This window comes from Arvicola amphibius, chromosome 4 (assembly GCF_903992535.2).
Source record: "Arvicola amphibius chromosome 4, mArvAmp1.2, whole genome shotgun sequence".
In the NCBI taxonomy this organism is placed as follows: domain Eukaryota; kingdom Metazoa; phylum Chordata; class Mammalia; order Rodentia; family Cricetidae; genus Arvicola; species Arvicola amphibius.
In genome coordinates this window covers 325,240-352,006 of record NC_052050.1, presented here as the reverse complement: position 1 = coordinate 352,006, position 26,767 = coordinate 325,240, and the positions used below count along the sequence as shown (strand labels likewise).

Below are 26,767 nucleotides of genomic sequence, written 5' to 3'. Positions count from 1 at the left end.
GGCATTCTTGTAAGAATTATAATACTGGCGTGTCTGTTCTTAAGAATTTGGCTAGGCTGTTTTGGCTCTAGATCATCTAGGAAGAGCCACTGGTGTTAAGGGTTTGTGTTGGTTTTTTTTTTTAACTTGTCAGTGGCATTTGCCTGTCCCTCACATGGGTGGCTCATAGTTCTTGGGTGCTTGTGTGGGTCTCACGTTTGCTCATCTTGTCCCCTCAGGGTGTCTGTATCACTGCTGAAAATGCTGGACCAGCTGCTGTCCAATGGGTGCTTCGACATCTTTACTGCTGAGGAGAAGTAAGTATCTACTTGCTTAGTGCTCCCTATCTGGTGAAACCTAGTTGCCCAAATTAAAAAAAAAAATGTATTTATTGTTTTGGTACCTTGCTGTGTTGCTCAGGCTAGCTAGCTTCACTGTTACCAGGTAGGAAGGTAGACTCGGACAGGTGAGGTAGTCCACTTACTAGGGCAGGCAGGCAGAGAGGTCTGGAAGTTGATGGAATCTGAGGTACGATAAGGACTAGATGGAAATAGCACAGTATGTGGGCTGTGTTTGGGGGCCCATGAGTGTGCCTGTGTCCATTATAGTGGGACAGAGGCTATGGGACACAGGGCGCGAATGCTGCTTCCTGGTGTCTGTGGTTCCTCAGCCTCTTGTCCAGAGGCGCAGACAGACCAGCTGCATGATGTCTTTCATTAAGCCCTGGAACCACGTAGGTGCCAGGCTGCCTTCCTGAGTGGGATAATACTTTTGTTCTTATTTTTGCCTTGTGGTCTTCACCGAATGAAAGCTAAGTTACTTAGAAACTGCCTGGAGGCTTTGGATTTTCTTTTTAAGCTAACTGGTGGTGGGTTCAAATCCACGGGGTCTCAACTGATCTCCTTTGCTAACTGCTATTTACTTTCTATTTTCTGCTCCCCGAGCAGATCTGTGCTGTTTTTCCTGTGCTTATTTCTGCCCCCCGCCTTGGGCAGTGTTCTTGTACCCTCACAGAGCAGCATTCAGGCGAACCCCAAGGCTAGGAGCCCCCTTTGTATGGGTGCTCTGCCCTGAGATCCTGCATCGCACGCCCAGGGCTGCTGCAGACAGCTTGTTTTGCTGGAAGTCTCTGGTGTCTCAGGTTTAACTGTCTGCAGGGAAGCTGGATGCCCAGGACGGCCTCTAACCTGACACCACAGGACTTCCCTCTTGTCGGGGTGCAGCACTGATTCCTAAACCTGCTGCTGAATAGCACACAGCCTGGCTGTGACACCCCTTTCCACATTGCTGGATTCATCTTGGGAAATGGTCTGAGGCTTAAAAATTTCAAAATAAGACGGTAGGAAAATATGATATAGGTGTTTTTATTTCTCTTTGTTTCTGTTAGTTTTTGTTTCATGGATTTTGAAGTTGCATTTTTTGGCACCCACAAATGTAGGGCTGACTCTCCTCAAATGGAGTCTTTGTTTTTGAGTGCTTTTGCTTACATTGTACCTTGGCTTGTTTTTTGCTTTGGATTGTAGTTTTTGTTTTCATTATTTTTATGTATTTGTTTTTTGTATGTCAGTTGCTAACAGTATATGTAGTTTTATGAAAATTCAGTCTGCCAATCTGACCTTTTAACTGGGTTCATAAATCTTTTCCATTTAATCTTACTAGCTTTTTATTAAAGTAGTTCCCTGTTCCACGTTTCTCCTCTGATTGGCAGACTCACACCCCACGACCAATTCCATTTTCTTCATTTGGGGCTTCTCTGTGCTCTGGGAGAGTCTTGGTACTTCCACTCACTGTGTTTGTGCAGTCAGTGCTGGAATGAAAAATAAGAACTAAAAGGAGGTCAGGACTGCTCCTAGGTGTGGTGGAGGAGGAGTTTATTGTAGATAAAAAGAGCACAGCCAGAACATGACCCTGAGCCAGGCCGTGTGAGGAGACTGGGGGGTGGGGGTGGAGGAAGAGGAGAGAGAGCCAGGAGACCAAGAGGCCAGGAGGGTAAAGGGTAGAAAGGATAAATGGGGCTTGTGTAGCTGAAATGGTTGGACTATATAGGGACAGGCAACTTGGAAAGGGCAGCCCAGCCCCTGGGCTACAGAAATTGAGGGTAGAAGGTGGGGTTTGCCAGCCAATACTCTGTAATAGGTAAGGACTGAGGGAGAACCTGGTGACCACGTCCACTTTGGTATGTTAAATAGGCACCCAAGTTAGCCATTTGTCTGGGGTTTGAATCTAACAGTGTTCTTTATAATTGCCTACATTTTTGTTACTTTCTCATTACTGCATCTTGCGGACACATATCCTCTCCCTCACGCAGAGAACAGCCCACTGTGAGGTCAGCTGGTGATGGTATTTATTTGGTTCATCAGAAGACCTAGAATTATGGGTAGCTTATCTATTACCACCCAAAAGTGATTAAGTCTCCCAGTCACAAGATATTTCATTTGCTCCTGCTGCCTCTCCTGTATTGTAGTAGGAGACTGTTCATTCGTTTCTGGCTGCCCAGACCCGAAATAATCACACAGAAACTATATTAATTGCAGTACTGTTTGGCCAATAGCTTAAGTGTATCGCTAGCTAGCTCTTACATCTTAAATTAACCCATTTCTATTATTTTTATCTTATCACAAGGCTCATGGTTTACCGGCAAGGTTCCCAAGTGTCTGTCTCCTTCGGCAGCAGCTACATGGCGTCCCACTGACTGCCCTCGTTCTCCCAGCATTCAGTTTAGTTTGCCCATCTAGTTCTATTCTGCCCTGTCATAGGCCCAAGCAGCTTCTTTATTAACCAATAAAAGCAACACATATACAGGACTTCCCACATCATCTCCCCTTTTCTCTCTAAATAAAGAAGAAAGTTTTAACTTTAACATAGTAAAATTATATATGCAGAACAGTTATCAAGTAAGAATTATAGTTACAATATTTTATCTTTTATCATAACTAAGGAAAACTATAACTATCTATTCTTCAACTCCATCAAAGACTCCAGATATGGTCATACCATAACAGTGCCGGGCCTCCCGCCCAGGTGTTGAATACCTGGGTGGGTGATGGCATATCTTACCAGTAATGAGATAGGATAGCTGTTCTCTGCCATGTGTGTTAGGAATCAAAGAACGTGATTGATGCCACATGGCACAGCATCTGTTGAGCAAGCCGACCTTAGGTTACTTGGTACCAACAGCACACTGGATGCCAGTACAGCATGAACCATATTGCTCTGTATTCCTGTGAAAGACCTACTTACAATAAATACTGTTTTCCCCTTCAAGCCACCCCTTCTGTGTGAAGTTGCTCACACTTTGTAAGGAAGAAATCCGGAAGTCAAAAGACGTCCAGAAGCTTCGGTCGAGCATTGCAGTGTGAGTTTTAAGTGCTCCTGGGTGGAGACGGAGGGACTTGTGGGAAATACAGTTTTGATCACAAAGCTGTTTAAAAGATGGACTGTCGGAATGCTCATTGAGGAAGGGAAAAGTCAGACGACTACTGTCTGGGGGGAGGGTCAGCCTGACAGGAAAGCGCCGTCTCTCACCTTACTGTATAAGCCCAAGGAATGTGAACACACCTATGCCAGTTCAGCCATCTGGGCACACTGGCACGGAACACTCGTCATGTGTAGGCAATCTGATAGACACACACAGGCACATGCTAACACAAAGATCTCATTATGTATAGGCAAGCACATGGGAACACATTAGTATACAATGCACACTTGGCTACGACTGTATACCACATGGGAGCACACTAGCACACAACACGGGTGTGTATATAGGTGCACACACATTAGCACATGGCTCAAGGTTCATGCTGTGTACTTGTTGGGTCTCACGTGTCTTGGGTCCTCGGGTAACAACATGAGTATGGCACGGCTCCATGTCACCTGTGGGCTTTCTGCAGGCTCTGTGGGATGGTGCAGTTCAATGGTGATGTGCGACAGAAGGTCCTTCTGCAGCTGTTCATCCTCCTTGGCCACCCTTTCCCTGTGGTGAGTATGCCTGCCCCACCTCAAGGCCATCTAAAGGTCTGTGCTTATGTATGGCCTTTAAAGACGAGTGTGTGTTGGTGTAACCTTGAAGTAGGTTTAGAAGTAAACGCAGGGAGAGATGGTTTCCAGGCATGGGCAGCCCTGCGTCATGGTAGTCAAGTGGCTGGCGTTCGTATGAAAGGAACGTGAGTGCTGGCACCGGGCAGGGTGAGCATAGGGAAGCATTGCTTAGGGTGGGGTGTCGACAGCCCAGGGTTAAGGGACATTTCTCCCCTAAGAAGTCAGGGAATTTCTGCAAAGGACAGTTTTTTTTGAGGTAGAGTGGGATGACCCACAGCTCAGCCTCTTTGTCAGAAAGGCACATTACCGGGGTAGACGAGGCCATCTGAAGCCTTTGTCACAGGACACTCCCAGGCAGGATCCCTTCTGACAGAGGCTGCAGATCTTCCTTCTGCTGCATGTCAGTGTGTGGACTGTGGCCAGATTCATTTCCCGGTGGTGATGGGTTTTCCTCCTGTTGACCTGCTGTTCTTGTCCCAGATCCGGAAGGCCACAGCAAGCCAGCTGTACGAGATGGTGCTCACCTATAGCGACTTGGTGGATGCAGGCGTGCTTGATGAGGTCATGTCTGTGCTCAGTGATACAGCCTGGTAAGTAGGGTCTGCCTGAGCTGCTGACAGTCTTCTCCTGTCCCCCTAGCTTCTGATGGAAAGAGGGGAGACATTCCTAACCCTCAACAGCTTCACACAGGGCTGAGGACAGACACATCCTGGGAGCTTCAGGAAAATGTTTAATGTGTGACTGCTTTTCTCTTGTAAGCAAGGTGGGCAGAGTGGCTCAGAAGCTGGTGTTTTTGAGTAACTGGAATACAGGGCCATCAGGATGCCACCAAGTGGGTGTCAGCAACTTTTATTTTCCTACTGCAAGGGCAATGTGATCTTTCCTGTTTCATTTATTTTTATTTATAAGGCCTTAGAGACTTGTCTTCAAAGTCAAGAAGTGGAGAGGAGATGTTGGTGGCGGGGTGTACAGCCTGTGGGTGTGATTCTTAGACGCTCCAGCCTGAGCCTAGAAGCAGTTACCTTATATGACCTGTGATCCAGGCACTGTACACATTCATATACGTTTGTATACATGATCACATACATACAGCTGCTCATAGTCACATGTATATGCACTGCCAAGCACACAGAACCATCACGTGTGTACAGGTGCACTTCAAGCTGGCTTGTCCCCTGTAGTAGATAAACTATTTGGGAGGCACAGCCAGGCAGCCCAAGTTACTGCTACTGCAGACACTGTCCATTAAGACTGATGGAGAAGGGGTATTGCTGACCTCAAATGCTGGCAGGTCTGTTGGGGTAGCAAGTGAGGGTTTTTGATGGATTCATGCACGCTCCCCAGAACAGGAGCTCATGCTAGGATGTGGCCTTCCTTCCTGCCTAGGTGAGAGCTGTGGGGGCCTGGAAGGCCAGAATGCATTTCAAGGTCTTTGCTGTCAGTAGAAACTTAACACGGTGCCTTCTGAGGAGACAGTGGGCATTGCTTCCAACTTCCTAAAACACTCATCTTGAGAAAGGACAGCAGGGAGGGAGAACTGTGTGTATGCATGTGTGAGGCCTTGCATGTGTGAGTGCAGTTGCCTGCCGAGGCCAAAAAAAGATGTCCAAATCCCCCTGGAGCTGGGGTTACAGGTGGTTGTGAGTTGCCCTACATGGGTGTTAGGAACTCTGAAGAACCTGACACCTGGTTTACAGAGAACTATTTTAACTCTTACACACAAAACATGCTTTGTACCTTTCTATTCCAATGAAAGTCAACAGCTGAGTTCTAATGAAGCTTCAGAAGCCTGTTGGCCTGAGGTCACGTCTCTTCTGTATGTTCCTAGAACAGGGTATGGGCCCTGGTATCTACTCTGGGGGGAGGAGCTGAACCATGTTGGCCTAGGGAACTCAAATGCTTTCCTTCCCAGGGATGCAGAGCTTCCAGTTGTAAGAGGGCAGCGGAATCACCTGTGTGACCTCCTTGGCGTGCCCAGACCCCAGCTGGCTGCAAAGGTAACAAGCATTCTGAGGATCCATGGGGCCTGTGCTGTCTACTATTCTGAGCTCCTGCCTAAAGTAAACCGGGTCCCACGTTGGTACCATTACTTACTCCCTGCCTGGATGCGCATCCGACTGGGGCTCTGTTTCTCTGAGGACACCTGTCCCCTCTGGCTTCCGTGTCTCCCTGGACTTCTGTCCCACTGAGGCCTCAGTCCTCTTGACTGCCTTGCTTGGCCGCTTCACCTATCTTGACCGTGGAAGCTGCTGTCGGATGTTAGCTGTGGCGTAGGCCTTGGGCTCCCTGCCCTTACAGAACCCGAGCCTCATGCTGGAGTCCTAGGTGAGTCAGGGACAGAGGAACATTCCAGTCAGCCAGTCCATCTCCACCCTTGGGCTCTTCCTGGCCTGTGGGATACATCCCTCCCTCGAAGACAGTTCAGGTGTGCCTGACAGATGACTTTCCTACCTTGGGCAGGCCCCCATGGCAGGGATTCTGTCGTCTTACTCCATCAGTACTGACGAAGCAGTGTTTGCATTTGTCTCGGTTGTCCTTTAATTATGTCTGAACTGTGGGGGATGCACTCTGGAGCTGTTATTAACTAGGTGTTCCTACACTTGACATCCCCTCTGCCCCGTGTTAGTGGTGACATCTGGTTAGCTTGTCTCCTGTACAGTTATGCCTTTCTGTCATTTACAGATCTTTATTAATTAGTGTTTCATGCATTCATGTTTACTCTAATTACTGACAAGTTTATGTTCATAGTCTCTGTTTCCTATTTGACCTTCCTGTTTATGGTTTCTTTTTCCCTTATCTGGATTTCATTTCCCCTCCTGCTAACTTGTTCACTGTTCTGTTCTTCTGTCCCTGATTACCCTGGGGCCAAGCAGTCTTTCTTCACACACTGCCTCATCCCTGGCCTTGCCCTAACCCTGAGGCCTTGGTATTCAGCTGACACGTCTTTGACGGTCAGCTACTGTTTTTCCTGTTTTCTTTGCTTTGATGATCTGGCTTTAAAACCCTGAGCTCCTGTTACCTCGGCATGCTGGGAAGGATTTTGTTCTTTCCCTCTCCTGTGTGTGCTATGCTAGGTTTGTGTGCCTGAGTCCCCCCAGGGCCTCCCCCTTGAGGAGCCACGGTCTAGTCTCAGCCTCCTATGTGGAGAGCGAAATTGAGTTTTCAACGACGCTTTCCATTGTTAGGGAACTCTGAACGCACGTGAACAATTTAGCAACCTACTCTGTCCACCAACCTGCTAGGATCCTGGGACATGGCAGCCTTTAGCCATACATCAGAGAGGGTAGGGATTAGCCTGACATTGCTGTGTTATCTTTACAGTCTGCTCCTGGAAGCTGAGCCATTGCCTGCCTAGCTGGGATGCCCTACCCTGAGGGTCTGCAACAAGCTTTACCATCATGGAAACTTGGTGCCACACACCTGAGAAAGGTGGCACATGCTGCCAGCTGGACTGGGAGGCCATCCACAGAGAGCAGTAACTTCATGCATGCTGTCCTCTGGTGGCCTGGTCTGCCCGTACTTCTGCTGTCCTAACACCATGTGCTTCCCATTAAATCATGTCCCATACAGCCTGGCCTCTATCTTTGGGACTTAGGTGAAGATCCACCATGGGTTCCACTCCTAGTGTTTTGCTGGGTTTTAGGCACTGAGTGATTTCTGTAGCATGACAGATGCTCACACCCTGGTGGAGAGTGTGAAGTGCTGGGCACATGTAGTGGCAGGCAGCTGTCTCCTCCCTCATGCTGAGCCAGCCACATCCCCAGCAGTACTATCATGGTCTGAGCAAAAGATCCTCAGAATCCAGTGTCCCTGTGGGACTACGGGACATCTCTGGTCCCGGGGCCTGGGTCATTTGCACCTCTTGTCCCAGGACATACATCACCTGTCCTGCTGTGGTAGCCCCGTGCCTGCCTCTTTGATCTCTCCATATCCTAGAGAGAGGGAGGGGGGGGAGAGAGAGAGAGAGAGAGAGAGAGAGAGAGAGAGAGAGAGAGAGAGAGAGAGAGAGAGAGAGAGAGTGAGTGCAAGCCCGAGTGCTCCATGAGCTGAAGAGCAGAAAGAGTAGCTAGAGGCTGTGTGCCCAAGAACATGTCCCCACTTCTAGTAAATGAAATTTTGGTGGTGGCAGGGAAGAGTAGATAAAAAGCCACAAGAAACCTAATAAAGCTGGAACTCTACAGAGCTGTGTTCTCAGCACTGGTAGACGGAAAATCTGTCCTCATAGGAAGGAACTCTGGCTCGTGCTGGGTCTTCACTGCGTTGGATGAAGAGGAAACATCCTGGAATGGTGTGCACACCTTTCATCCCAGCAGAGGCAGGCGGGTCTCTGAGTTTGACGCCAGTCTGGTCTGCATAGTGAGTTCCAGGACGACATAGAAAAACCTATCCCAACAAAAACAGAAGAAACCCTGGGTTGATGATCCATCACCATATAAACGGGGTGTGGTGGTAGGTCCCTAGGGTCCCAGCACTTGGAAGGATCATCTGTGAGGAGGCATACGATGCATTTTAAGCTGGGCTGGGATATAGGAAACCCTATCCCTCCCCACAAATAATTCTCCCGGCAGAAATGGTCAGAGATTAGGATAGGAGCTGGAGAGATTGCTCAGTGGTTAAGAAAGCATAGTAATCTTGCAAACAACTTGAGTTCATCCCTAGCACCCATAAAACCACCTGTAACTACATTTTCAGGGGAATTCAATATCTTTAGCCTCAGGAGAAACTGCACTCACGTGCAATATTTATAATTAAAAAAAAAAAACCTTAAAAGACAGATTAGGAAACAAAACAGAAGAGCTTCTGAGAAAATAGCAGAAGCAAAGGTCCTATATGGATGAGGCCCCAGCTCAAGACAGAATTCTGCAAGGTCTGAAGCTACCCAGGACAGCTGGTAAGTCCATATGTATCCCTGCTTCCCCAGAGTAGGAATATTCATGGTTAGACAACCAATCCTTAGGGGTGGGAGTGGGATCTGAGCTGGCACCAAGTGCACTGGGTGGGTAAAATTACTGTTAAGTAATTATTGTCATCTTGGCTAAATCATGTGTATGTCTTTTTGGGGCTTTCTGTTGCTGTGAGGAGACACCATGACTATGACAACTCAACATTTACATGCAGGGGCTCACTTACAGTTCAGAGGTTCACTCCCTCATGGCAGAAAACATGACAGCAGGCAGGCAGGCATAGTGCTGGAGAAATAGATGAGTATCCTACATCTTGCAGGCAACAGGAAGTTGACTGACTCACTGGGCAGTGTCCTGAGTATATGAAACCTCAAAGGCCACCCCCACAGTGACACACTTCCTCAAGAAGGTGTGGCCCAGATTAAAGATACGACCACCAGCCTCAAGGTCTGGATTAAAGGCCTGTGTCACCCGTCCAGCCTCTAACAAGACCACACTTCCTACAACAAGGCCACACCTCATAATTGTGCCACTCCCTATGAGCTTATGGGGGCCAATACATTCAGACTCCCACAGTGTAACTACCATTCAAGAAAGCGGGCTGTAGTAATGCAGTGCAGTCAGAGTCCCCAGCTGAAAGCAGTGATTTCTGTGGATGACCTCTAAGCAGCAGAAAATGACCTCATGCGGGCAGTTTCCGTCAGGAGGATACCAAACAAGGGAGAAATGCATGGTAGCTAAATATGGGGTTTATTATACAGGTAAAATTTCTTCAAATGGAAAGTGAGGTAGAAAAGGGGTCTTAGTCCTGTGACCTGAGAGGGTGGTGTGATCCTGCTGACCCACTAGGAGCTGCCGAGGAGGGTAGTCATCACAGCAGCAGCAGAGAAAGTCTTAACATGAATGACGAAACATCAATAAGAAGGGAGATTGACACAATGGGAGTGCACTCAAGTCCCCATTTAAAGACAAGACTGACCCGGGGGGACACAGACAAAAGTTGGGAAGGCTCAGTCTTGGAGATGCCCACGTTTCCTTGAGCAGGAAGATGTCAGAGCTTTAAACCTTGGACATATGTGTACTAACATGTTGAAGCCAGGCACACATCTGTAGCTCACCGCTCAGGAAGTGGAGATAGGAGGGAGAGTTCAAGGCCAGCCTAGGCTACACAGTAAGACGCTATGTCCGTAAATAACAAAAGTAAATCAGGAAGAGCAAAGCCAGCCTACCATCTGGGACAGGCACTTAAATTGAAAGGCAAAATTTTATCATTTAATGTGAAATGCCCCTGACAGGCTTGCGTTTGATCATTCTCTCCCAGTTGGTGGTACCTTTGGGAATTAGGGCCTAGCGTGAAGAAGTGGGTCACTGGATGATGGGGTTTAGAGCCTGGTCCTCTCTCTACGTATTACTCCATTAAGACATGAGAGGGTGAAGAGTCTCTCCATGCCTTCCCTACCATGATGGACCATACCCTCACACCATGAGCCTATATATCCCTCCAGAAACTGCTTCTTGTTTGGTATTTGGTCACAGTAATGAGAAAAGTAGCTAGTACAGATGGTTTGAAAAATGAAGAAAAGTGTGGCTTAATAGACATTTCTAGAACCTAGAAGCCAGAACTTTGATAATATAAACAGACTCCTGCTTTTAAAAAGTAAAGTAGTATTTTAAAAATCACCAGTTGGTCCAAGTTACCAAACACAGGAAATTTGCCTAAAGTGGTGCTTAGAAGATTGAGGCCTCAAGTTATGTAGCAGAAACGAAAGGGTGAAAACCAAGGAACAGAACGTGAGGGGAGGAGCTGGAGGAAGCAGAGAGTGACGGACAGTTAGTTGTCTGTGGGAGGGAGTAGGGCAGACAAGGCTCAGAACCTGCAGTGGTTGCAATGTAGACCACCTGGCGGCAGCCTCAGCTGAAGTGAACGAAGTCCCGGCCTTCCTGCAAGTTCAGTGACTTCAGGTTGTCTTCAAACGCACCCCCTGTGAGGTCCTATGGGGAGAGGAGATCCAGCTCAGTCTGGCTTCCTCTTGCTCTCGACTGCTGCAGGGACTGGGATTGGGCTCACTTAATGAACTCCTGTTCCTCTGCTGATTAGGAGAGAGGCCTGAGGGAAACCAAAGGCCAGTGAGGGCTGCAGCTAGAACTGCTGCTATACAGCTGTGTTGGCCACCAGTAGGGGTGAGGTACTGGGAGGCGCCCTTGCCATAAGGCACTGTCTGGTTTACCTTTCCCTCCTGCTATTCAGGGCACTTTGTCTCATCTCTGCAAGATCTGCCAAGTGCCCACCCTGTGACTCTTCTTACCTGTCACCCCCACCCCCAGTCCCCAAAGGGAGCAAGAGCCTTAATCTTGCTAAAGAACAGCCCAACTAGTGGCATCTGGTAGGATGTGGGGAGGGGACCGCTTTGTTCCTCTTAAGGCATCTGTCTTTGGGCCAGCACAACAGGCCTCTGAGCTGGGCTGTGACACTGACCCTAACCTTGTCCCACCATTGCTACCGGTGGTCGGAAACACGAGTGAGTTGGGCAGTGGTGGCGCACACTTTTACTCCCAGCAGGTGGATCTCTCTGTGAGTTCAAGGCCAGCCTGGTGTACAGAGTGAGTTCCAAGACAGCCAGAGCTACACGGAGAATCCCTGTCTCAAAAAACAAAAAGTGAAAGAAAAACACCTGAGTGGGCTGCCTGGAAAAGCAGAAATGTCCACAGTGGCCACGCCTGCCGCCCTTCCTCTTTTCCCTCTCACTTCCCCTCTTTTCCCCATATTCAGAGAAGTTATCAGGGTTGGGCCAGGGTAGGTCAGAGTCTGCCCCCACGAGACTTGACACTGTTGAACACAGAACTACTCACTGGATGCTCCTGTATTTAACATGTTCTGGGAGAGTGAGAGAACACATGAAGGGAAGGGGTGTCTGCAGGACACAAAGACGACAAGGGTTAACACTGGAGTTGTAGCAGACCCTGCCATTGCACTCCAGAGGAGAAATCCCAGTTATAAACATGGCAGAGGGAATCTAAATTCCCACCAGATGAGTGGTGCTCAGCTTTAAGTGAGACACTCCCACACCACAGCAAGATAGTTCTCCAAAAGGGTAGAAACAGGCCATCCAACACGGGTGGCCTTTGGAGGTGTCACAACCGGACTTCTCTTCTAGGACAAACCAGAGGAATGGAGCTCACAGCAGCATGGCTAGTGACTCCCACAAGCCATGGTCCTGACATGCCAACAAGACCCAATAATCTATACCACATGGGTGCTGAGAGGAATCAGTCATAAGGACAAAAAGTTGGGATCTGTTCACAGATGGCCACATGAGTGGCAAGCAGACGGTCCTACTGTGTGTACACAGTGCTATACGGATGCCAAGAAGGTGTTCTGCCAGCTGGGGCCATCATGCTGTGAGCCTCATATGGTGTCTTGCTACTGCCCATAGCTCTTCTGAGCCTGGGCATACTACATAGGGTACTTTGGACACTTCGTCCAGCCCCTTGGAAGGTTTGCACTGTTCTTAAGGAGGCTGTAACTCTGCCCTGTGAACGCACATCCTCTTTCCTAATAAAGATACTTATGAAAAGAGGTGGAGGGCTAACCGTGAGCTGTAGGCCAGTGGTTGCTAACCTGTGCCGAGCCATCTTCTGTGTGTCACGGGCCACAATACAAAAGTTCATTTAAATAAGAAGTGTAAAAATAACCTCCTCCTGTGGTGAGACCCTGGAATGTGAGCCGGACTTGGTAGAAAGAGACCAGGGAGCAGAAATGAACATCTCAGCCTTACCGAGAGAATGGGCTGCCTAATGTGAGACTGGGACAATTAGATGTACCAAACAGATTAACTAGGGATTCCTAGTTAACCTTTCTATCAAAATAACTTCTCACCGTATCACAGATAGCAGAAATCCTAGTCATAGGTGTAAACCGTCATGATCAAGAATATCCATCTCAGAATGAATCAAACTTCCATAAGGGGGAAAGTCATATAATGTAAGTTACTCTAAATGGCAAAATATACCATCAGCTTATAAATTAAAATTCTGGAACGAGAGATGGCTTCAGTAAAGTGCTTGCCGCACACACACGGACCTGCGTTCAGTCTCTGGCACCACTGTGAAGGCTGGTGTGGTGGTATACACTGCATGCCAGCAGTGGGGAATCGGGGACGGGAGATCCCCTTGGTTTGCCTCCTATGGTCTTGCTCAATCAGGGAGCTGAGTGAAAGAACCTGTCTCAATAGGGATAGTGGTGGTGATGATGTAGAAAGCAGTAAAAGCCAGTGTCAACCTCTGACCTCCCCTAGCATACACAAGTATACCACGCACACAAAGACTATCCAAAATATGTAACACATCACAGGCAGGTCCATCTTCCTTACTGTGTTGAGAAATGCTACAGACTGCTAGAAGATGCTTGGTAAGCAGTGGAAATGGCTAAGGAGGGGCCTTTCTCTCCCACAGTATCATCCGCTCAGTGCTGTTATGTACCTGTTTCCAGGTGTGACTTATCATCCTGTTACTGTGTGACACCACTCATAGGAAACAGACATGTCTCACTTTCTGGGGGGCTAGAACCAAGGCCTAACCCTGTAATGACCGGAAATGAGCTGTCACAGATTGGAAGCCATGGGTTGAGACACAGGCTGGAGTTCTACCTATGTCCCAACGTATGGGGGACAGCTGCACCTTTTGCTGAGGGCCCACCATATCCATCACTGGTAACAGGGTGACAGCGCGATCTTTTAAGCTGGTAATACTTTGTCCTGCGGCTGCTGTCATTTAGGGTGGCCATTCTGTCTCTCCTAGTAGATGTCTGGAAATTCCCATTAGGACTTGGAGAAAGACAAACTATCCAAGAATAAAAGGTGTCAAACAAATAATAGACAACTTACCAGCACTTGCCGTGAGACCTTTAGGAATAAGACTCCCCTGGACCCAAAGCTGGAGCGGGATGGTGGGTGGCTCAGAGGCCAGCAGTGAGCAGATACGGTTTGACAAGAGTGACTGGGGTACAAGGTCTGCTTAGCTCTGCCTCAGCCGGCACCCAGAAGCTTCTCAGTGAAAAGACAGGCCCATTTTACTACAGTGAGGAAAAGCCATGGACAGATAGGGCTACTGACCAGCAGGATTGTGCATGGTCAATGACCAGGGGCAGGTCCCACGGGCAGGACATACTAGCCCTCCACAGCCAAATCCCTTCCAGGTGAACTCGACTGTGACGGATGCTTTCTGTTAATAAACATGACATCCTGTATAAGAAAGAACTTCCTATGCAGGTTACTAAACTGTCGTCAAATCAGTTAACGTCACCCCATTAAAGAGTTCTGGGAATATCTGAAGAGTAGAGACTCCTGAGAGAGGAATGTCTGCCACATTCTTGATTAGCCAAGAAACAGTGTCCAGAGCAGATGAGGGAAAGGTTAGCCCTAGCTCCACCAAGAACCTTGCTGTCCCGCCATTGTTAGCTTGGCACAATTGTTGGGGACTCGTTTCCTGGAGAGACTGTGGGATTCTGTGAGCACAAGTAACCTTGTTTTCCACAGAAACAGGATGCTTGGCACCTATGTCCACATGACCAAAAGCGGAGAAACCAGATGAACCGAAGCAGCGTCCTATGGTCCCACTGGTCACCACTAGGCTGTTACTCTATGTGGGCAAGGCTGCCCTTTATGGTAACATGAGCCACAGCGCTTGAACATGGTGGCTGGGCTCAGAACAATGACTTTGAGAACAGCTTTGGGGGCGTGTTACCAGGCGTGCCCACCTCACCCCCCACCTCTACAGGCCACTCCCCAGCTGCCTCTAACCCACAGATAGAGCAGCAGCTGTGGCCTCTAACCTAGCTCTGGGTGTTTTTATGGCCACCTGTGTCCTCCAGTCTTACATTCCTCTGTAGTGCTGGGATTAAAAGTATATACCACCCGCCTCCTGGTCTCTATGGCTAACTAGTGTGGCTGCTGGGATTAAAGGTGTGTGCCACCACTGCTTGGCTGACTAGTGTGGCTTTGCACCCTGATCTTCAGGCAAGCTTATTTATTAAAGCACAAATGAGATACCACTATAGTTGATTTACAATAAGGATACAGGTAGCGGGCTATGCTCCAGTGCCCACGGTCAGATCTTGTCCTTGATTTTAGTCACTTGGTCAGAGAGGGAAACCACCAAGGAGCCCCACAACCGGAGCTAACACTCACCAGCTTCACACAGATGACAAAGGGTGACTGCGCAGCTTGGAAATGCAGGATGGGGACCTTCGGCTTGGGTCTCTCCTATAAAGATGGTGCCAGCCATGAGTCACTAGGGCATCACACAGAAGGAACTCCCTGGAACCTGTCCTAACCATAGCCTCTTCTCAGAGTAGCTTGTGGTCAAGTAGCTGATGGGAGTCTTGGGCCAGTCGGGGCAGGACAGGTGGTTGTGTCCTGGATTCTGGCAGCCCCAGACACCTGATAGCCACAAGAACCAACTCTGGTATGCCACATTGATGCCCATACCGAAGGAACATGTACCCGTTTCCCCAAGGACAGGGGCAGAGTCCTAAGGTCCTGGAGACTCTGAGTGCTGAGGGCTATGTTTTTGGGCAGAGTCAAAAATGCCAAAGTATAAAGGAAAGCTGACATGGTATAGATGATCCTCCCCTGTAAGGTGCTTTGGTGGTCTGCACACGGCTACATACCTGAGACTCCTCATGGCAGTAAAAGCCCTTTCTGATCTTGTTCTCATCAACATCACAGAAGGCCACCACCTGGGGATGAACACAGGCCAGCAGGTCAGATGGTGGTTGCGGGTGTACGATAAAGACATGATAGGATTGAGGGAGTCATGAGGAGGACAGGGTCCTACCTTACACCGGCTGGCTGCTGTCAGACTGCGGTATAACCTACGCCCCTGCTTGCCTGCATTCCAAATGGTGAAGGACTTCCAACGGGGTAGGACTTGTTCCTCTAGGAAGTGGACACGGTGGGTCCAGATGGTAATCCTGTAGCCAAGTAGAGGGGAAAGCTAGGACTGGCCAGATGTTGTGGGCTCCAGAGCCACCTTACCCATTAGCCCTGGGGACACACATGAACGGCTTACCCTGTTTGGGGGAGGGGAGCACATGAAGTCTAAACCAAGGGAGATCTGGCTCTATCTGCATACCACATGTCACAGGTCACAGGTCACCATGAGCCACCATGTAAACCAATGCTATTTGCGAAGCCTTTAACCACTCATATTGATTCCGATTTCTATTTGGGACCCTGAGAAATATAGACTTGATGGATGGGCCTCTCCACAGCTGCCAGTTCCACCAGCACACGAGTGCCTCCAGTATGTGGCAGGTATGTATATGTGTGCACATACAGAAGGGTTCATGCAAAACCCAATGGTTGGTATCAGGTATCTTTATCATTCTCTACCCTACCTGAGACAGGGTTGAACGGGAGCTCGCCAACTCAGCAAGACTACCATACCAGCAAGCTTCAGGGATCCTGTTTCCCATCTCGGCACTGGGGTTACAGGTGTGCATTGCTTTTTATGTGGGTGCTAGAGATTGAACCTGGCTCCGTCAGTGAAGTGCTTGCTGCTGAAACGTGAGGACCTAAGTTCAGTCTCCCCAGGTTCCAAATTCTAAATGTGGCAACTAGTCCTTTTGAGTTAGTGAAAAGGTCTTACAGTGGACCAAACCACCCTGGTCTAGTTTCACAGAGGAGTCAGTGCTCACAAGAAAGGTCTGGGTAAATAGGTCATAGTCACACTAGGAAATAAGCTTCCTACCCTAGATGTCCCTTTCTGGGCACAGGCAGACTTGCCCCCAGACAGCAGGCCCTTGGATGAAGATCCCCAGGGCTGGTTCCTTCTGGCCTCCTGAGCTCTACCAGACTCTAGCACTCTGTCCTTTGCAAGGTGCCTCCCTTGTATTCAGGGCTGCACCTCCTGATGTCACTACCCACATCAAAGCATGCTTTGCCTGTTCAGCATTTCCCTGAGACCTCCTGTGTGAAAACGTTCTAATTAGGGTTGTGCCAAGCTCAGTGGTTTGGTAGGGGATTCCCTGGCGGTTCTGGGGAACAACATTTAATCCTGAACCCCAGCCAGTCCTCTTGATGGCTGTAGTGCCCCCTTTATAAGAGAAAGTCACACACAGGACATGCTTCAGCCCCATACATATACCTCTCTGCAGCCATACTGTCACCCAAGGAAAGGGAAGACCCTGAGAGAGAATCTTGATCTCACATCAGACCTCAAAAAGCAAGGGTCAGATACTTCAGCAATATCATAAGCCAAGAAAGGCCCTTCTGATTTCTATCTCTCAGCAAACTTCAGAGTGATGGTCCCAGCCAGTTTCAATATGGGAGCAGAAGGGTAGAGTCAAAGGCAAAAGATCAAGACTAGCTGGCACCCCCAGCAGAGGTAGTGACACACACGTCTGTCTGCTCTAAGTGTGGGTGAGGGTTCTCAACAAAATGAGGTTGAAGCAACCCCAGGCACAGGCTTCTCAGACCCTGTGAGATGCCAGCAGGCCAACCTCACTCTCATCCTAGCCCCAAGTGCTCCCCTTCCCTTCTGCCTCCAGCAAGGACCTTTGCTGGAAACCTGTGTGGAGACAGCCCACTGTGAGGGTTCGTGGATATGAACACAGGAGATGTAGCAGGGGCTATGAGAGACCTCTATGTCCTCTCAGGCTCCTCAAGGAATGCCCTGCCTAGAGGCGGCTAGAGGGCTGCTTGTCCTCACTTGACCTCTGAGGACACCCTGAGAGTTTGTTCCTTGGTCACTATAAGAGGTCTGTGTTGGTCAGTCCCTGACCAAGATGTGATGTATGCATCAAATCCATGAGGGTATATGCACAGTGCACTTGTGCGGTATATGTACACATGTGCCATGACTGCCCATGTGCCTTTCTGCATGTATGTATGTGGCATGGTCACAGGTAAGTAAACGCGTACAACAGCAGGTCCTGTTAGAGACTAAGCACAGAGGATGTGTCGGTGAGATCCTGCCCACGCACTCACTGGGTCCACTGGGGTATCTCTGTGTGAGAAAGATCCTGATCCTGCTATGCTCGGTCTGTGAAGCTTACTTACAGGATGGTGGGTTTAGCTGGACAGTAAAGTCAACTTGGTTTCCCAAAACCCTGGGCACCAATGATTGGGCAGCAATCCCAAACTTGTCCACCAGGCCTGGGCTCTAGCTGTAAGGCCCTTAGCATCCTGAGTTTTGTTAGGTGGTTTCTGATGAGGGGAGGGGTTGCATGCAGTTATAAGAAGGGGTCTGGGCCTTGCTAGAGCATCCTGCACTGGTCTTGTTTCTCCTAGGAATCTGCCTGGAGAACAGGCCATCTGGCACCCAGCAAGTTTGTCTCTTTTTGTTAAGAGACCATCAACTTAGAGCTAAGGCCAACAGCTAAGGGAACTGGTTTTCTTGAACCCAAATGCGTACATTGAGACTGGAATATCACAGACTCAGCACTGTGCTGCCCCACAGGAGTCCATGGGAAAGGCCCCTATTCCCAGAAGGCATGGTCCCTGGTCAGTAGCATCCGTGGCCAGAAACAAAAGGCTATAAAAATCTTGCTAGAGGCACACAGGGAATGGCCCACCTGTCCTGTCCTGCCAGGTACCACAGCAGCTGTATGTCAGCACAAGTCATCTTGGGCTCAATACCAGGGGTCAGGACATGTCTGGTCCCCTCACTTTTGAGGTGCATCTTGTTGCTGCACTTATCTGGGGAAAGGACCTCATTTAGTTCTCTCCAAATATTTGATGAAAGCACAGACCCAGCATCATACTGCCAGGAAACGAGGTCAGAAACACTTCTCTACAGACCTCAACTGTGATAATGGGAAGCAAACAGCTTGCAGAATATAGGCAGCCGGGTATCAGAAAAGGTTAAACATATTGTAAGATGAAAGAACCCTCAGTGAAAAGTATAAAGGCACCAGATGAAGTGGCAACAGTCGGTTCAACAGCTCACGAGTTTAAGGAATGCTTGATTTCCTGAAGGTGATTTCTCCTCTGTATCCTTTGGTATCTGAGGTATCACACACATGAACAAAGATAAAAGACACAAATTCAGGCCATTTGGAGCCTGAAATAAAAACGACAGAATCAAGGTATTGCCACCCGAAGACTTCTGATGGTTTAGACAGATACAACTCTTAAGCGAGCCTCGCGCTATAATTACAGCTGTTATCCTGGGAGGTGGTGCAGCTCACAGCTTAAAGACTTTAATCCGACACAGAAACTCACATTAGATCACTTATTTTTATGCTGTGGGTGGCAAAGCTTGCTGTGAAAACACAAAGGCACGGACTCTGTCTACACAGGCCGCTCTGCTGAGGGCGTGAGGAGTGCCTGCTGGGTGGGCTGCAAGCCACCACCCAGGAGTCGAGCCTCACGGACGAGCATGGGAAGGACCCCCGTTATACAAATGACCGCATGATCTCAAGGCGTCTCACGCTCATGTGGCCTACAGGATGGGGTAGTGTTTCGGTCAGCCCGTAGAATCGGTACCAGAAACACCTGCAGCTTGGTGCCCAGATGGCTCCCACAGTGTTCTGCGACTAATTTCTACCTCTATCAGTGGACACTGGGAAGGGGTTCCTTCTTGGGAGAAACAGTGCTGTGTATTTTAATGCAGGTGTAGTTTACACAGAATGATGTAAATCCACACTAGATGATTTTTTAAGACAGCTGTACTCTTGGTTTGTATCTGTTTCATTTGCACTGCTGAACCTAGTTTGTTAATGTGACTGAGGCTTTAGTGAGAAACATGGTCTGTTGCTCATTCTCTTCTAACACCTCTGTCTCATACACAGCACAGACTGAAGAGTTAAGAAGCTCTCTCTTTTATACTAAGAGCAAGCCTGGTTCCACATCTTTAATCAGTGGGCTTGGAGGGCCAAGGACAGATGGCCCGCGCCAAAGAGAAGTGGAAGGGGTCACCAGCTACGGAGGGTGGTTAGCCCATCAGATCTTTTCTTGGGTCCCACAGTGAGCTGCGCTAGGTTAGAGCAAATGAGAACAAAGCTAAGGGCAAGCCTTCACCTCACACAATCAGGGAAAGTGGTATTTGGCTTTGGCACTGGTATTTCCTGACCTCTGGAACAAGACATCCAGTAGCCCTGAAGGACTTACTATGAGGTGCTTCAGTATACTCTGACCCCACCCCTTACCTCCTCAGTGGTATTCCCTAGACCCCACCATTATGAGCTTCATGAAGTCCTGACTCCACCAATCACACCAGTGACTTACAAGTGATCTGGGCCCGGCCACACCAGCACCTTACCTGTCCTTGCTGTCCCAGGAATTCCCAGAACTTGGTATGTCCTACTTACTCGTGGACCGAATGTGTGGCTGCATACGGGTGATAGCGGTAGAGGAGCAGGTTGTGGTCCACACGGAAGACGCCACCCCCTTTCCTAAGGTGCTCATAGAAGAACAGCAAATCCTCTGGTACCCCCTGAAAAAGTCAGAGGACGGTGCTCACCATGCTGGGTACTGACCCAGGCAGTCAGGAGCTGGGAAGGGTGTTTTGTTTAGAGCCAAGGATGGTGGCCCCTGTGCTTGGCCTGAACACCACAGCCAGGCTTTGCCCCAATAAAAGAATCCGCTGTTGACACTCAAGGGTGACATAGGTTGGTGCAGGTCACATGAAAGAAAAGAGATTAGTAACTTGTTTCCTCAGCAGGTGAGGAATGAACTCTAGGAAAGACATGAGGATGAAGCAGAGGGTGGGCTGTGTGTGGCTCTGAAGCCTAGTCCTGCCTTAAATTCTGCTCTGTGGGGCAGAAAAGGTCTTGGGGCAAACGATCAACAATCAGTGAGCACAGAGCTGCATGGCCCTGGAAAACGGAAATCTCATCAACGTGGCAAAAAAAAGAGGATGGTTAGCTGGTTTCCCAGGAGGCCCTCAATGAGATGCTGGAAGGGGAGCAACCTGCGTCAGAAGGCAAGGCTATCACCTGAGTGCAGCCTGATACAAGGTTGTATTTTAACATCATGGTCAGGAGGGGGCGATGTTGAGCCAGGAACCAGGAAATAAGCAAAGAAAAAGAGGTGAAAAGTACACTTGTCTCAAGCAGAACAAACACTGTCATGATGAAAATTCACTTCCTCCCCCACCATATAACGCCAGTGTGCTCAGAAACAAAACTTGAGACAGGTCTCTGAGCTGTATCATACAGCCTTAACAAACAGGAAGGTGTGGCGGTGGGAACGTTTTGGATGGAAAAATCAAGACCTACTCAAACTGGTTTCAAAACGGAGAGTAAATAACACAAAACAGATCTGAGGAAGAGCTTAGCTCAGACTGGGGTCAGGCTCACCAGCAAAGATGCTGCTTGGGGGTGAGAATGTTCACTACTGCTAGACAGGGGCTGGAGGACAGCAAAGCCATATGGCCTGTTAGCCAGCTCCCTGCAGGATACAAGCCAGCCCTGAGGACTCAACAGACCCAGAGACAGACACCGTAGCTAATACCTTCCTTACCACCTACAGTTTCCCACCAACAGCCATTAATGCAAGCTGAGGTACCGTGAGCCCACAGCCAAAGATGCACCAGAGGAGGTGTGGCTCCGAGCATGTTCACCGAAACCCACTGCAGTTAGCACAGTGATGAGTACCACAGGGGTGCTGGAAAGTGTAGTGGTATACTTGTATTTTGATAAATAAATCTTGCCTGAAGACCAGAGGCAAAGCTAAAGCCACTAGAGGTCAGGCAATGCTGACACACATTTTAATCCCAGTAGCCACACTAGTTTGCCACAGAAACCAGGTGGCACACGCCTTTAATCCCAGCCCGAGAAAGGAATATAAAACGGAAGGAGACAGCTCACAGACACAGTCTCATTCTGAGATTCCTGGAGGCAGGATCGTCATTTTGGACTGAGAGAGGTAAGTCAGGGACTGTTTTGCTTTCCTGACCTTCAGGCTGTGAATCCCAAGTTCTGTCTCTGGGTTCTTATTGTTCGTGCTACAGGAAAGTCTGAAGTGATTTCCTGAAAACCTTGGCCTTCTCAGAGCCCTGCAGGCACCCCCACACACACCTAGGGGAACCCAGAAAGAGCCCAAGTTCTGCTGGATGGCACTTACCTGTCCCCCTTCATCAAACAGGCCCACGTGGGAAAACCAGGCCCGAGAGCAGAACCACGTAGGCATGATCACTGTGGGGCCATGGGAGGTGAACACCTGAGAGGAAAGAGAAATCAGCACCAATGTCATTGATAGGAATGGCCAGCTTGTCAGGAACCACCTACTGTCTGTTTCTCATGTGTCACTAAGAAAGTGACAAAAGAATTTTTGCCCCTTCTTTGTGGGAACAGGAGTCACAAGGCAGTCAGGAGGAAATTAACCCAGGCTACTCCCAGGTCCCCACTCTGCAGCTGATGCTCACTGCTAAGCATATTGGGGAACCCTTTGCTTATGCAGGAGGTGAAGCTGTGTGTGGGGACCGACAGTAAACACACTGCTTCTAACTGCAAGAAGAGACATCTGAAGGAGCATGAAAGGATACCAACCACGACTAGATAATGAAGCTCAACATGGCTTCCTGGAATGACACAAATATCAGAACTGACTCAAGACACAAAACCCGAGTAATTTCTAATAACTTGAGACTTGAGCCGTCCCACAAAAAAAAGCCATGGCCAGGTGGGTCTCTGGTGAATGCTGCCAAATGCTTAAAGAACCAGCACCCTCTTCACAATCTCTTCCAAAAACAGTTATGAAGAGTCCTTCTAAGTCACTTTATGTAGCCAGGATCACCGGATCGAAGCAGCACACATAAGTGATCCTTATGAACAGAGCCAACAAAAAATGCTCGTGAACAGAGTTTAGCTGTCCCAGAATAGGACTATACTCACGAGTAGGTGGTATTTACCTCAGGACAAACGCACCAAAAACAGACTGAGGATGAGAGCCTAGATAGATGCTGTAGCATTTGGTAAAGCTCAGAGCTCTGCCAAGAAAAGCCCTGGGCTGTTGAGAGCACAGGCTGATATAATGTGCACAAAACCCTGGCACCAAGTCTGGTGCTCCTCAGAACTCAGTTAAGGTTGGTGCCTCCACTGCTTAGGACTTTAGGGTTTGTCATGTACGTGAAACATACCTATCCTTTTCCATACACTGCCCCACTGCCTTCTTAGTAGCCAGTTCCTATGCATCCTGACCAACATGTCGTTAGTTAAAAGGCTCTTCCCCGGGATGCCTTCCCTAGAGCTTACTGTCATCATACTGACACGCAATCATCTATGATTGGCCTCTCAGCACTGGCTGGAGCTTCCTGAGTGCAGAGAATGCCCAGAGAGCATCTTCTGGGAGGAAGATTTCAATATGCTTGCATTACCTTGACTACAAATGGTCTGGGCCCAGTCTCATCTGAACCCAGGACAAATGTCTATATCAGAATGGTAAAAGAGCAGCCAAATCTTGTTGGATGTGGTAACACACACCTATAACCTAAGCACTGGCGAGGTATCATGGCATGTCAATGTATACATACATTATCAATGAATAAACAACAAAAAGAATTTTTTAAAATTAGGTTTAATGAATAAAGGTCCTTTCCACCAAGCTTGACGGCTTGGGTCCAATCTCTGGGAACTGACATGGTGGGAGAAAACAGTCTCTCTAAAGCTGTCCTTTGACCTCCACATACGAGTAATAGAGGAAGCATGCTCATATAGAGAATCGATCAATGTTTAAACAATCTTAAAACCACACCTGTTACCTCAACACTCAGGAGACCACAGCAGGAAGATCAGAAGTTCAAGGCAAGCCTTGGCTACATGAGACTCTAGCTCAAAAAAATTATAAAGTAATCAATTAAAAAACAAATAATAAATAGTTCTCAAAGACAATGGTGAGGGACTGAAGCATGTCTAAGCCAGGTATGCCCTTGATAGGGAAAAAAGGCCACAATCCTCGTAAGGAAGATACACAGCCCTAACTCCTGCGTCACCTGCTTCAAGAGTCTGCCCTGATTAATGGTCTCCTTTCTCTGCCATCCCAGTCAGTAGCAGGACTCTCCAGTGGTGAGTGTCTAGGCGTGTCTTTGGCATGATGGCCACCTCATCACCACCACTCAACAAATCTCTACAGCTGTAGAGTCCATTTCAATGGTGAAGGTCAGCTATGTGGCTAGGTTCCAGGCTATGGTGGCTCAGCTCCCTGGCTTTTTTTTTTTTTTTTTTTTTGAGACAGGGTGTGCCGGCTGCCAGCGGTCAGAGGGGTTACGAAATAACCACGATAGTCCTTTTATAACCAATTAGTTTTAATACAAGGGGAGAATAAGGGAACTTACAGATCCAAGGGTCCAGTGGAGCAGAAGGTACGCAGGGAAGAATCAAAAACGGGGCTCCTTCCGGCGCCCCGATCCTATTTAAGGGGAATGCTACCCCGCTGGAGCAGCCACGCCCCTGAACGCAGGGATTGGGCCAGCTGCCCCAACATCTCCCCCTTTTGTCTAAATAAGACAGATTCAGAAACCAAATACAACTATATACAATGGGAACAGATCATATGAAATTACAAGAAGTAAACAATATCAGGCGAGAAGTATATAACGAAAAATTTTTCTAATCACTCTACTTTGGGAAGTCTAAATAATCTAGAAGGTAGCTACCATTATCTAATCTTCAACCCCATCAAAGATCTGAGAAGGAGAGTAAAATTACCAAAGCAACCAGGAAGCACAAACGAGAAACTTCCAAAATGTGCAACACAAGACAGAGACAATTGACTACCTGGGCAACCACACGAAGTCTTGAAAGCAATGTTGAGGCAACCAACTTTGGCTGAGGCCTGAAAAAACCTGACATACCATTATACAATGGCAAGGAACCTTTAGTAGAACTATCCTATCCTGTCTTGGCAAGATAAGACAATTCTGTTTTATCCACTTATGGATATTTCGTAGTTTAGTCAGTAATGGAGGTATGGGCTTTTCTTTGCCCCAAGGCCAGTTCTGCCAAGTAGAAGACAAACTCCCAGTGGAGTGTCTTTGGTGCTCAACGTTCTCTCGGGAGTAGAGCATTGTTGCCAGGAGAAATTGTGTCTCATAAATACAAAACTCTAGGTTAGATTAAAGGCCATGTTCTACAGCTCTTCAAAGAGGTTGAAGATTATGCTATCTATACTAAATACAACCTCTATGTGTCTAAAAAACCTGATTGTCCTAAATATAAATATGACCAACATATAATTCTCAACACTTACGTAACTGTATGATGAATAGAATAGACAACTGTGCAATAAATGAAGACAATGATTTCCAAATGTAAACAGGGTCCTTACATAAATAATATCTGAGGTAGAAATGTACAGTGCAATATGGTAAACAATGTCATTACATAAATAATATCAGAGGTAGAGATGTACATTGCAATATAGTAAACAATGTCATTACATAAATAGTATCAGAGGTAGAGATGTACATTGCAATATAGTAAGCAATGTCAATATAACAATTGTTTCAAACAGAGGTAGTATCATACTCTCATACAATGTTCAATATATCAATATACAAGAATCAACATTCATATAGTTTTTTTTTAAAAAAACAATAACTCACAAAAATCAATTATTCCTTCAGATCACCAGTTAATCCCTCCCTCCCCCTTTTATATATATATATATATATACATATAGATATACACATAATTTATACCCCTGAGTCCATATAAAGCCTTCCACAACCCGACCACCCTATACCAGCTCTGGCTGTCCTAGAACTCACTATGTAGACCAGGCTGGCTTCAAATTTACAAAGATCGACCTCTCTCTGCCTTCCATGTGCTGGGATTAAAGGCATGTGCCACCACACCCAGCTCCGTATCTTTTAAAGACTTATTTTATGTGTATCAGTATTTTGCCTGCATGTATGTACGCCGTCCACCATGTTTGTGCCTGGTACCCTCAGGGGTCAGAAGAGGGCATTGATAGAGAGGGACTGGAGATACAGATGCTTGTGAGGTACCCTGTGGGTGCTGGGAACAACCTGGTTCCTCTGCAAGAGTGAATGTGTTTAAGCTTTCTAGTTCCTATTTCTATGTCTTCACACAGAGGCTTAGTGGGGTTTGGAGTCTGGGACCTTCTCATCTCTTTCTGAGCCTCAAGGATCCTTTAGAATAAGATCCGGGGCATCTTGTGGTATCCAGGAACCACTGATCAAGCACTAGCCCCACAGGGACGATGGGCTGTAGATGCTATTCAATACAGAGTTATCTATATGATTTATTTATTTGGGGGGGTTGTTTAGAGGTCTTTTTTTCTTTTTGTTTTGTTCCATTGATTCCAGAACTTCACACAAACATCCGACCAAGAGTTACATTCCCAGTCCTCTCTGCTTTTTACTTTGAGGCACTGAGTCACCCTGGCTGGTGGTGTTGTTTTACTGCACCCAGCTCTAAAATAAATACATACATGGAGACTTATTCTTTCTTATAAATACCTGGCCTTAGCTTGCTGCTAAGCCAGCTTTTCTTAAATTATCCCATTTACTTTTTGCCTCTAGGCTTTTTTCTTACTTCTGTAATCTTATTACCCCTCTTACCCCGTGGTTGGCTCCTTCTTTTCTCGCTCCTTGATCTCTCTTGCTCTTCTTCCAGATTTCTTCTATTTATTCTCTCTACCTGCCAGCCCCACCTATCCTTTCTCCTGCCTTGCTATTGGCTGTTCAGCTCCTTATTAGACCATCAGGTGTTTTAAACAGGCAAAGTAACACAGAGATAAATGCAACATAAAAGAATGCAACGCATCTTTGCACCATTAAAACAAATGTTCCACACAGCATAAACAAATGTTAACACATCTTAAAATAATATTCTACAATAAGCTGGTCTTTAACTTTCCAGCTTCAGTCTCAGCCTCCAG

At 47.8% G+C, this 26,767-nt stretch overlaps 2 protein-coding genes across 5 annotated transcripts in view; one reads left to right on the top strand and one right to left on the bottom strand.

Moving 5' to 3' along the window:
* The window catches only part of Tbcd (tubulin folding cofactor D), a 157,765-nt gene extending 150,179 nt beyond the window's left edge, over nt 1-7,586 (top strand). For both annotated transcript variants that reach the window (XM_038329036.1, XM_038329035.1), the window contains exons 34-39: nt 219-296; nt 3,245-3,334; nt 3,870-3,957; nt 4,498-4,607; nt 5,930-6,014; nt 7,339-7,586. In XM_038329036.1, coding sequence (XP_038184964.1) covers nt 219-296; nt 3,245-3,334; nt 3,870-3,957; nt 4,498-4,607; nt 5,930-6,014; nt 7,339-7,356 — 469 coding nt within the window. In that variant the 3' untranslated portion in view covers nt 7,357-7,586. The remainder of the gene's footprint in view (nt 1-218; nt 297-3,244; nt 3,335-3,869; nt 3,958-4,497; nt 4,608-5,929; nt 6,015-7,338) is intronic.
* Nucleotides 4,221-26,767, bottom strand: part of B3gntl1 (UDP-GlcNAc:betaGal beta-1,3-N-acetylglucosaminyltransferase like 1) — an 80,353-nt gene continuing 57,806 nt past the window's right edge. For 2 of the 3 annotated variants that reach the window (XM_038329038.1, XM_038329040.1), the window contains exons 7-13: nt 21,989-22,084; nt 20,233-20,357; nt 15,756-15,891; nt 15,589-15,657; nt 15,107-15,181; nt 10,796-10,913; nt 9,653-9,820 (exon numbers count right to left, since the gene is read on the bottom strand). In XM_038329038.1, the coding sequence (XP_038184966.1) occupies nt 10,833-10,913; nt 15,107-15,181; nt 15,589-15,657; nt 15,756-15,891; nt 20,233-20,357; nt 21,989-22,084 (582 nt within the window). In that variant the 3' untranslated portion in view covers nt 9,653-9,820; nt 10,796-10,832. Of the gene's footprint in view, nt 8,401-9,652; nt 9,821-10,795; nt 10,914-15,106; nt 15,182-15,588; nt 15,658-15,755; nt 15,892-20,232; nt 20,358-21,988; nt 22,085-26,767 lie in introns of those variants that run through there. The other variant, XM_038329039.1, reaches the window with a different exon arrangement.